The sequence below is a fragment of the Vespa mandarinia genome, chromosome 13, assembly GCF_050613455.1.
Source record: "Vespa mandarinia isolate Hongniang chromosome 13, ASM5061345v1, whole genome shotgun sequence".
In the NCBI taxonomy this organism is placed as follows: Eukaryota; Metazoa; Arthropoda; class Insecta; order Hymenoptera; family Vespidae; genus Vespa; species Vespa mandarinia.
This window is the reverse complement of record NC_140822.1, coordinates 1,605,001-1,617,500: the sequence shown is the minus strand read 5'-3', so window position 1 is coordinate 1,617,500 and position 12,500 is coordinate 1,605,001. Positions and strand designations below refer to the sequence as shown.

The 12,500-nt window shown below is 31.5% G+C and overlaps 1 protein-coding gene and 1 long non-coding RNA gene across 2 annotated transcripts in view; both read left to right on the top strand.

Annotated features, from left to right (window-relative positions):
- Nucleotides 1-1,039: 1,039 nt before the first annotated feature.
- LOC146872577 (uncharacterized) lies at nucleotides 1,040-3,056 on the top strand. Its single transcript, XR_014982856.1, has 2 exons — nucleotides 1,040-1,684; nucleotides 2,526-3,056. It is a non-coding gene; the product is annotated as an uncharacterized LOC146872577 (long non-coding RNA).
- A 7,895-nt stretch (nucleotides 3,057-10,951) lies between these two features.
- The window catches only part of Argk1 (Arginine kinase 1), a 3,995-nt gene continuing 2,446 nt past the window's right edge, over nucleotides 10,952-12,500 (top strand). Inside the window, exons 1-2 of the mRNA XM_035872294.2 lie at nucleotides 10,952-11,007; nucleotides 12,256-12,500. The exon at nucleotides 12,256-12,500 is cut by the window's right edge and continues 119 nt beyond it. Coding sequence (XP_035728187.1) covers nucleotides 10,967-11,007; nucleotides 12,256-12,500 — 286 coding nt within the window. The 5' untranslated portion in view covers nucleotides 10,952-10,966. The remainder of the gene's footprint in view (nucleotides 11,008-12,255) is intronic.

Here is a 12,500-nt window from a genome sequence, read left to right as displayed (position 1 = left end):
TCTCTCTTTTCTTTTTTTTTTTTTTGTCATTGGAAAAGAACGTATAATCTAATCGGACTCTATCAATGATACATGTACAATGTTAACACTTGATACTCGAGATATTAGATTTTGCTTTTCTAACGATATTCTAACCACGTGTAAGAAGTTAGAAAGAGAAAAATTTGTGGAACAAACTTTTAACGCACGAGTCTCAATCTATTTTGAGATGTCTCTCTTTTTTTCTTTCTTTCTTTCTCTCTCTCTCTCTCTCTTTCTCTCTCTCTCTCTCTCATTTCGGAATTTCGTGGAATTTTTAAAATAATATTAATTATTGTAATATTCTTGAGAAATAATTAATGTATAGTATTAAATTAGAGAATACATTGGAGAGATTATTCTGACATTAAAAATAATATTCATATTAAGGTAGTACTTAAGAAGGATGCCACGTGGTATTTCATAATTATTTCTAAATAAAACAAGAAAAAAAAAACAAAAAGGGATAATAATTATTTATAATGATCTTAAAGCGATATTAGAATGTTTTCGAGATTAATATTAGGTTATAATTCTCGTAGAATGAATTAAAAAATAATATCAGTAATATTAATGATATATCAGAGAATAGAATGTATTTAGGTGATTAGAAAATGAGAATTAAAAAGAAATACATATACGTATGAGATATGAAAAGATATATCGCATGATTTTTCGTAGAAGTAAATTTTTAAGATAATTATTTAAAAATAATTGACAATAATTATTAAATAAAATTAAACCGATATTATTGGAGTATGTTTGTTTGTCAGATAATTTCGAGGATTAAAAATAATCCTAAGCGTCAAGATGGATGATACTTAAGAGGAATGATCACGTGATCTATATCGTAACAATATTTGTAATAAATATTAATCAATAATAATAATAATAATAATAACAATAATAATAATAATGAATGGGTTTAGACGATAGAGGATGAAGAAAAAATTTCAGATATAAAATAATTATGTATGAAAAATGTATCGAATAATTAATATCACTTGATCTCGTCTAATAGTAAGATATTAATGAAAACACGTATTTAAATCAAGATGGCAAGGGCTGTAGGATTTTTTAAATCTGAGAGGGAGAGATAGAGAGAGAGAGAGAAAGAGAGAGAGAGATAGCTGCGAGGGGTGGAAATGGATAAGAGTGAGAAAAGAGAGAGAGAAAGAGATATAGAGAAGAAAAACGAGATTTGATCCGGTGGTTACTTCTATTGGGTTCGATAGGGTAGGTAGGTATGTAGGTTCGGTATTGATCCACTCTCCGCATTCGAGCGACCTTTAATGTTCCCCTTTCCTCTCGGTCACCCCTCTCACATCCCACATTCCACACTTCTGCGCTCTGCTCTCGGTCGGTCTTCTCTCTAGGCCAAAAGAGGATAGCGACGGGTGGTAAGAGGGGAAGTTGGCACTCTGAGAGAACAGAAAGAGAGAGAGAGAGAGAGAGAGAGAAGGAAAAAGAGAGAGAAAGAGAGACAGACAGACAGACAGACAGACAGACAGATGGACTAAACCAAGAGATAAATCCTAGCACGACCTACAACAATGCTTGGAGAGTTTGTGTGCAGCTGATTTCACAACCGGCCGGCCGGCCATTCCGCTAAACGGAATTCCAGCGTTCTCCGGAAGCTACGTCACACGTAACTCGGACTCACACGGTAAGAAGTAATTACACGTACGAACTGTACGTAGTATATACATGTATATATATGTATATGTGTGTGTATGTTATAAGTTTATTTAAACGAGAGGAACATTTCGAAACTGAAACATAAAGATCATTTGGTAAAATTAATATGTAAATAATTTTTATTTAAATAAAATATAAAAATTTCTTCGAAATAGGGATTAATTTTATGAATAAAGTACAGATTAAAGTAGATCTTTCTATCGCGAGGAATAATGAAAGATTTGGAAGATAAATGTAAACGATTTTCGTTCTCAAAGGAAACTATGTAAACGAAATCAAGCGAAAGATGATTCATATGAAGTAGTAAAGGAAAGACCTTGGCCCCTACAGTTAGCTACTATGTACATACACATATACATAGTTCGTACATATGTATATATATATATACAAGAGATCGGGCTCGATCCGGTCTCTCGAGTAAGCAGGTCGAGAACGAACTTGGAACCTGCCAGGTGACTCAACTACAGTCTCCCATATAACTCATAAAATCTTCGACGCGTATGTACGAACATATATATATATATATTACAGACAAAAAAAGAGAAACCTGAAAATATCCACGATTTTTACCATACGAAAGATTAACGAAAAATTAAATTCGTTCGTGTATTCGATCAAATTAATACTATTGAATAATAACAACAACAACAACAACAACAACAACAACAACAACAACAACAACAACAACAACAATAATAATAATAATAATAATAATAATAATAATAATAATAATAATAATAATAATAATAAGAATTAATGTATAATAATAATAATAATTATTATTATTATTAATTATTAATAAAAAAAAGAGAGGAAAAAAGAAAAACGAAGGAAAGGAATAAAGGAGAGGGAGGGTGAAATAAAATTAAAAAAAAACAAAAAGAAAGAAAAAAAAATAGATGATCAGAATTGAAACAGCGAAACGATGGAACGCAAAACGTGCGGTGCGCAATCTGGCGGGACGAGATGAGACGAGAGTCATGTTGAAAAGGGAGTAAAGGGAGGAAGGAAGGAAGGAAGGAAGGAAGGAAAGGTTAGGGTGGGGGGGTTGGCTCACTTCGGTCGCTGTCGCGAGGCGAGTTTATTCCGCGACGCGGGCACTTGGTAGCCGAACGGTGATCGCACGAGACGTATCTGACGGTATACTCTCGGAGAGAAGAAGATTTAACGGAGAAAGAGGAGAGATAGAGAGAGAGAGAGAGAGAGAGAAAGGAAACGACCGAACCGAATAATCATCAAGTAAAACTTGCGTTGCAGCATCTATACCACTGCACAACCTACGTACTACCTATCGACGGATTCTTTCGTCTTATCTTCTCTTCTTGCCTCTACCAATAAAGGTGAGTCAGACATATTTTATTTTTTTTTTATCTTTTTTCTATTCCTCTCTCTCTCTCTTTTTCTCTCTCTCTCTCTCTCTCTCTTTTTCTTTTTCTCTTTCTCCCTCTCTCATTCTCTCTCTCTTTTTTCTCTCTTTTTCTGTCTCTGTTCCCTTTCTCTTTTTTTTTTTTTGCGATAAAAAATTTATCGAATTACCACAAAGATGAATAAGATAGACGAGGAGAGAAGAAGAGAAGAGAGGCTCCATTTTTTTTTTTTTTTTTTTTTTATAGGTTAGAAAGATCCTTGGCGAACACGCTATATTATCACTTCTTTGTGCAAGTTTCTCGAGTAAATTAAAATAAAAAAAGAAAAAAAAGAAATAAAAAAGAGGAACAAAGAAAGAAGGAATGTAAAAAGAAAGAAACGTTTCATATATCTTCCTTTTCTCTCTCTCTCTCTCTCTCTCTCTATCTCTCAATATAATTATTTAATACAATTATTATCGTCGACCATTTTGAAATTTTTTTCCTCGTTATATATGGCTATATATATATATATGTATATATATATATAAACGTCTAGGTTAAATGTGAAAATGTTATATGGAAAAGGCTTAAGGTTATACGATATTCAAAATATTTGTCGTTTTTCTGATCGAACGTATATAAAAGTTTTCGCGTTCACTCAATAACAATATTATTAATTCTAAAGTTTCTATTTAAAATTTGAATTTCTTAGTTTAAACTGGCAATTTAATATCTCTATTCTTATATTGACATTTCTTTCCTTCTTTTTTTTCTTTTTTTTTTGTTCCTCGATCATAGCCGAACGTTGAACGTTCGTCGTGAATATAACAGGATTCGCCATATGCCGGCGAATCCATTTGATTGTTTCCAAGCGCGTTCCTTCGGTCTCCTTCGTAATCGTTCGTTAACGATCGGATTTCATTCCTGGTATCGTTTCAAAGGTAGATCGATATCGGTTCTCATTCACAACTTCATAACCTCGAATAGGTCGATATGTAAATATAAAAATTTTGTTTTTCCTATTCTTTTTTTATTTTATATACATAAATATATATATATATATATATATATATATATATATATATTAAATGAAAAATTCAGATCAATTATTCACGGACGCAAACGCACCTAGATAGAAATGTTACTTTTTTGTGTTACGGATTGGATTTGATCGATCCGATATCAATTGGGGTTAGTTTAATCGATTTGTTATTCGATTAACGCTCCTTGTAAATCGATTCCTCGAACTAATCGATTATCGATGGTTACAAAAGAACAATTCGTCTAATATCCGTTGCGGTTGCTCGCTCCCGACGATCGAGGAAGTAACGAGAGTGGGTGCAGCCCTAGTTACGTAAGAAGGCTTTACCAAAGATGCCTCGGCAATGCACAGTGATTCTCAAATAATATATGACTCTCTCCTTCATTAGTATATTAGGTGAATTAGTTGAAACAATGAATGTTGATTGTTTCTTTTCTTCGTTGTCCACAAAAAAATTGCAGTGATTTATAACACGTCATAATTTTTTTTTCTTCTTTTTTTTTTCTTTTTTTTTCTTTTTAAAAGAACCACTCATTTCGACCAATCAGCTATTCCGATAGAAAAAAAAAATGGCCACTAGGATGTTAGTAAAAGAATTTAAATTTCTTATGTCTTCTTAAAAAAAATTGCCAGTGATTTATACATTATTTATTTATATATATATTTTTTATAAAGAACCACCGTTACGACCAATCAACAATCTCGATAACAAACAAACAAAAAAATAACGAATAAGAGGTTAGTAAAAGAATTTAATTTTCGTATTTACAATTTTTATAAAGAACCATTGTTATCGATCAATCAATAATCTCGATAGCCGAAAAGAGGGGAAAGAAGTGTTAGTAAAAAAAGAATTTGATTCTTTTTTTTTTTTTTTTTTTTACAAATTTTCCTGAAAAATTTCAATTAATTTTTGATTCGTATTTATGGTTTTTTTTTCTTTCTTTTTTTTTTTTTTTTTTTTTTTTTTTTTTTTTTTTTTTTTTTAAAGAACCACTGTTTCGAACGAATCGATGATCTCGAAAGAAAAGAAAAAAGAAAAGAAAGACTAATAAGATGTCAGTAAAAGAATTTGAATTTCTTAGAAGCTTCCTCGTTGGTCAGACGACCGGAGATGAGCGTTCGTTTGAGCGATCCACATATACATTCTAACTTTGTTAATTCAAAACGGAAATTGATAGTTGCCAGACTCGTGTAACGGAACAAGTATTTACAAGTATGCGTATATGAATAAGTGAGTTACATATATATATATATTTTTTTACGACATATTATTTTTGCATCTTTTGTCCATTTTTTTCCTTCTTTATTTTTCCCTTTTGCTTTGTTAATTACATTTTTACAAAATCTTTTTCGTTTGACCCAGCTCTGTGATAAATTTTGTATGTTTCATTATAGAATTGATTTTTGTTTTTCTTTCTTTCTTTCTCTCTTTCTTTCTTTTTTTTTACAATAACAAATTTGTCGCACAGCGCAGTCTATGATTTTGGTAATACAACAAATTTCTATTATGTTGCAATAAAAAAAAAATAAAAATAATAATTCTTTTTTTCTTTTTCTTTTCTTCTTTTATTCTTTTTTTTTTTTTCAACAATGAAACCTACAAAATATTACAGATTGAATTAGCCAAATGAAAGTGTACATATGTATTTGTATTAAAATATGGAGACCTAAGTTGCAAGCTTACAAAACAGTCTACATATATATATGTATATACTTTATATGTAGAGTTGGAAAGTTTTCAGTGTAAAAATAAAAAAGAAAAAAAATAAATAAGAAAAAGTATAAGAAGTTAGGTAAAAAGTAGTAATAGTAGTAGTAGTAGTAGTACGACGTCGAAGCTTTTCGATTATTTAAAAGCCAGATGTACCGTATTACGGTTTGAATGTCGCGTCGTTGACGTTCTATATATGTATACCATATTGACTTCTACAATGACTTACATTGACTTACATTCCTAGCTTTGCGATTGTAATTCTCATATTTGAATCAAACTCTTTATGTCTATTCTGTAATATTAAAAGAAAAGGGGGGGGGTAGGGGGAGAAGAAAGAAAGAAAAATGATCTTTAAGAATGAAACTAAAATAGTAAAGAAAAAAAAAAACAAAAAAAAAAAAAAGAAAGAAAGAGGGAAAAAATACAAATTCACGTTCATGTAAATTTACATTAAGAGTGTAAAATTTAAATACCTAGTTTTGTTTGTCAGTTCTTATCTTTTTTCTTTTTCTTTCCCGTCTGAAAATTTCATTGCAATTTATCGTTAGTCCTAAATTATTTCTACCGAAATAATTTATTAACGTGCTTCCACTTTAACACCTATAGATTATTACTATACACACATAAATACATATTGTATCCTTGACATTACGCTCATCATGGGGTCGTATTTTCAAACGATCGACAATTACCTTTCTCTAATACGATCCAATTAATTTCCAATATAAAAATATCAAAATGAGAAATATCGGAAAGCTTTTTATATCTACAACATCGTCCGAGATATTATTATGTCATAGTTTACCATTAAACATTTATGCTTTCGTTTTATGAAAGAGATTTGTGTAAGAAAGAGAGAGATATATTTATAGACATTTTGAAGGGGAAAAAGAATTATGTATATATTTAATATGAATGAAAAAAAAAAATATATATATATAATAAATGTCTGTTATGATAATGATAATAATAATAATATATAAAAAATAGAATAGATAATAATAAGAATATCAGATACATAAAAAATAAGATGAAGATATATATTATATACCTCTATGTATGTATGTATATATATATATATATATAAAATAAGAAAGAAAAATAAAAAAAAGATATATAAATTTGTTGAAATCATTTATGCGCCAAGTTATCGTTCTTATTATTATTCATCATTATGTATATTATAGGTTAGGATATTACAAGTGCCAATGTCTTGTTTGAACATATGTACAAGACAAAATTAGAGTACGTACTCTCGTAATACCGTCATTCGATTACTGTCTTGCATAACGTATGACAGATGTTGTTGCCAATAGATTTTGTAAACAAAATCTCTTTCGTACGTGTGCTCTAATGAGAGAAGCATTACGATTGTCACGTGAATCTTTTTTTTTTTTTTTTTTTTTTTTACGAACAGAAGAAAGGAAGAAGATAGAAACAGAATAATAAGTTGGTAAAACGATTCGTTATTGTTTTCGATGAAGAACAAAAAAAATGAAGGAGATTTTGATAATCAATAAAAATTTTTTTTATAATCCTTATGTTACAGCAGTATCGACAAATGAAATTTAACGTATTCCGATTCGGTCCGATAGCGAAAAAATTCGTGCTATCTATGCTGTAAGTAAAATAGATTTATGTATACGATATATACATAAAATATATACTGCATGGGTTCTCTTCTTGTCACTGTTACATAAGAATAATTACCTATCATACCGGTCTATAAATTAAAAAGGAAAGAAAAAAAAATAGTAGAATTATTGTTTATTAAAACAATGTCAGTACCGTAGTATAATCTGCATTACCATATGTTATCCTTCGGGTTGATAGAAACTTGAGCGAAGAGTTAACAGATGGCGCGACGTGTTACCGCCTTCATGGCCGATAATGGCGGGATAAATTAAAAATTTTTATTTCATCGTGATGTCTTATAATTTGAAAAATTTTTTTCTCTCTCTCTCTCTCTTTCTCTCTCTCTTTCTTTTTCTACTTTCGAGTAGAATTGACCGTGAAAACTTAATATTTCTTTTATGCAATTTTAAAAGACAATTTTCCTTACGTTTTGACATCATCCCGGAAAACGACGATTACGTTCGTCCATTCATCTGTTCTTCTTCATTGTAATTCGACCGTACGCGTTCTCTCTCTTTCTCTCTTCGTATTAAGCAAATGCTACATAACTCTCACAACCATCACGTTCGATTATACCACTATAACTCTACGTGATTACGTAGGTTCTTTTAAAAATGAAAAAAAAATTTTTGCTATATCACAGCTGAAAAAATATCGATGATGAATTTAAAGATAAAATTAAAAGAAAAAGTGGAAGAAAATATAATCTCATGAAGAGATAAAATTTGATAATTTTTTTTTTCTTTCATTTCCTTTTTCTTTTTTTTTTCCCCCTCTTTTTTCTTTCCCTTTTTTGTCTTTCTTTTATCAGATTGTAGATTAGGTTTAAAATCGACGATGGTGTTCCTGTTAATGGTTAATTGCTTTGCTTGCGTAACTGAGAACGATGAGACATATCGGTCGCATTGTTTATCGAGAACTGTCGTCATTTTCATTGCCATGTCAGAACATCGTATATATATATATCTATATATATATTTCTTTTTTCTTTTTTTCTTTTTTCTTTTTTCTTTTTTCAAGATTACACGCGCAAATACAGAAAAAGATGAGAGACAAGAATGATTACATCTTCAATTTAAATTGAACAATGACGTATATTCTCCAAAAAAAAAAAAAAAAAAAAAAAAAAGGAACTACTCAAATCGTTATCTCGTCCCAACAACAAAAGTCTCTCCTACCCCTCCTCCTCCCCCCCTCTCTCTCTCTCTCGAAGACAGAAAAAGATCTGATAAAAACCATTCTTATCAATAATACCATCACCCCGCTCCGCCCTCGCCTACAGTAATATGTCACTCAAAAGTTACAAAGCCGAATCACGTTATCTTGATAATAAATGAGGCCGATCTTAAGTTAAGTAAAGTAAAGTTTAAAGCAAATCAAAGTGGAGTACTTAAGAATGGTAAAAGTATGTGAATAAAAAAATAAAAAAGAAAAAAGTAAAATGATTATGATCTGGAGAGAGAGAGAGAGAGAGAGAGAGAGAGAGAGAGAGAGAGAGAGAGAGAGAGAGAGAGAGAGAGAGAGAGAGAGATCGTGTATACGTGTGCATGCGTATGAGTAAACCAAAATCGAAGTGTTGAGTTGAGTCCTCGATGTTGCTACTGCGTAGAGCTGTTTCCTGCTATAAGATGGAATCTAAAAGAGGGGTGGAGATGGGAGAAGTAGGTGGAGTAAGAAGAGGAGGGGGGATGCATATAGATAGCTAGAGAAAGAGAGATAGAGATAGATAGATAGTTAGATAGGGGGATAGAGAGAGAGAGAGAGAGAGAGAGAGAGAGAGAGAGAGAGAGAGAAAGAGTAGGTGTTGTCCTACGATGTGTAGGTGCGTAATATCGACCCGGGTAGCCTTCCATGCTGGACGGACGACGACGTGCCCCACCCTGTTCTAGCGCTGTAGTAGGGGGATTGTGCGTTTCCTTCCAATATATATGTATATATACATCTATGTACATGTATTTACATCTATATCTATACGTTCAAATATACGTACGTATGGTACGTACGTATGTACCTAGGGAAGGGGAAGAGAGAAAGAAAGAGAAAAAGATTACCAAAGTGAGAGAGAGAAAAAGAGAGGAAAAAGATTATACCAGAAGGGATATCTTCTTTCGCATTTTAGTGATATACCACCGTTGAGATCGCGCACTGTTTTTGTTGTACGGGTTTTAAATAAAAGAACTGACTGGATTTTTAAAGGTTAAAATATTTTAATGGTGTTGTTCGTTGTATTGTGCTGAGTGATAATACATAGAAAGTGGTGGTGGTTCAAACAGAGCGAGAGAAAGAGAATTAGGATTTATGTACGCAAGCGCAGGTGAATTGTAAAGAAAGAGAAGGGAAGACTTTGGGCGAGGGTGTTTTAGGGGTGTAGCAAGTAGAGGAGGAATATAGAACCGGCGGCGGCATACCACCGTCGCGCGCCCCGCTGTGGTGGTCGGACCAAACGCGGATATACCTCCCAGCATCATCATCATCCCGTCGTTCGCGCTTCCGCGTTAGATTTATTCTTTTTAGATTATTCGAATCCGTGTCTTTCCACGTGACTTTTGTTTTATATATATATATATATATATATATATATATATATATATATGTGTATATATATGTATAACTATAGTAAACCTCTTAATTACTTCGTATCAATTTTAATCGTAAAATATTTTTCGAATTCATATTAATTTTTATACATACATACATATATATATATATATCCTCTTCGTCGTCGTCCTTTATTCTAATCTTGTGATTTTCTTTCATTGCTCTAATTCTCTAATTTCTTTCTTTCTTCCCCCCCTCTGTCCCCACTCCGGAAGAAGGAAAAAAACTTTTGGGTGTGCGAAGTGAACGGAAAAAGATAGATAAGCTCGTCCGTTAAAAAAAGAAAGGAAAGAAATTTATTTTTTTTTTCTTTTTTTTTTTTTTTATTTTTTTTTTTTTTTTTTTTTTTTTTTTTTGATCGATTTTCTCAACATTCCTCTCGTTTCTTCCTTATTTCTTTTCCATTCTTTGATTCAGCTTCGTACACGTGACTGATATCTCCATTTCTTCTTCTTCTTCTTCTTTTTCATCGTCTTGTTCATCCTCCTCTTTTTTTTTTTTTTTTTTGTGTGTGATAGGATTTATTATCTCCCTCTTGTCTGTTTCTCCAAATTGTGTGTCGTACTGTTACATAAAGGATTATTCTGATTGGTCGAGAAGCAGAGATTTTTGGGTGTGTTTTTTATAGACAAAGCCGTTCTCCTTCTCTCGGTGATTTTATTGACAGTGAGAATTTATAGTCTAGTATTTAAACGAGGCTTTATTTATTGAAAAAAAAAAAAATTCAAAAAAGGAAGAAGATCGAGAAGAGAGTGATAAATTTCTTCCTGATTTACTTCTTCACTTCCTCATTTCTCTCTCTTTCTCTTTCTACCCCTCTTTTTGGACCAATTCCATTATTCCATCTCTCTTCTTATTCTTCCTCGAATATACACGAGGGTGCGTCGCCGGTAGTCTAATCTACACAACATGGGCGGGTGCACGTCGAAGGATACCACCTCGGCCGACGAGTATGTATTTTAGATAGATCATTTATTTCGTCATCGTATTATTAATCCTCGTTATTATTTTATAACGCAATATTATTGAATTCGTCGGACTTACAGGTATTTAAAAAGAAAAAGAAAAAAAAAAAGAAGGTAATAAAAAGTAATAATAATTTGAACGTGTTTCTATGTACAAAAATAAAATCATCGATCAGAGATCTATTATTAAGTATCACATGTGTATTATGAATAATTTTCATCATTATTGATCGTTATTATTATTATTATTATTATTATTATTAGTATTATTATTAGTATTATATTTTTCTAACTCACACGTATTCAGCCATATTGAGGGAGAGAGAGAGAGAGAGAAAAAAAAAGAACGAAAAAACGTTTCCATGTTTCCAATAGTTCATCAATTGTTATCAATTGTTATCTTCGTCATCGTTAGAATATAATTTTTTTTTTTTTTTTTTTCTCTCCCCATGAAACAAATACATATACATATTTACGACGTACAATTGTCGACTAGAATATAATAAAAATTTAGCAAAGTTTTATCTAGATGAGATGACGTTATCTGACGTCATATTATCCTGGCCAAAAGAAGGAAGTTAAAATAACGCGATGGGTATATGTACTTCGATGGGCATATGCGAATCGACGGAAAATACTTCACCGATCGACGAGTATGTACACAAATCTCACTTTGATATATCCTCTCTATGTGCAAACAAAAGCAAAAAGCAAAAAAAAAAAAAAAGAAAAGAAAAGAAAAGAAAAAAAGAACAAATGATCAAAAAGAAAAAAGAAAAAAAAAAGAAGAAGAAGAAGTTTTGTTACGTACACGTCGAGAGAAATAAAGAGAGAAAGAGGAGGATGAATTACACTGGAAATTTCTTCTACACTAAGTCCACACGTTCTGTCCGCACTGTTGTGTTCGAGCACAATTTTTTTGTAAAAAAGAAAAAAAAAAGGAAAGAAAAAAAAGAAAGAAAGAACGAGCGAGCGCAATATTTGTAATACTTTGTTAATGAACAAATTATGTGCATAAAAATATGTAAAGAGAAAAAGAAAGAATTCGGTCGATCCCCCTAGTGCCCATCGTTTTGCATGAATTTTGCACAATTTTTATATATTGTATCAATATATTATATTTATGTATTGTAATATATATATATATATATATATATATATATATATATATATATACAAACACGTATATAAATTCATATAAATTAATATAATTGAATGCGTTTCTGTTTACAGTAAAAAAGAGAGCAATAACATGGTGGACCAAGCAGTATTGGATAAATTGGAAGCTGGTTATGCCAAGCTGGCCGCTTCCGACAGCAAATCATTATTGAAGAAATATCTGACGAAGGAAATTTTCGATCAGCTTAAAACAAAGAAAACATCCTTTGGTTCGACCCTATTAGATGTGATCCAATCTGGTTTGGAGAATCATGATTCCGGCGTTGGTATATACGCCCCTGATGCCGAGGCCTATACCG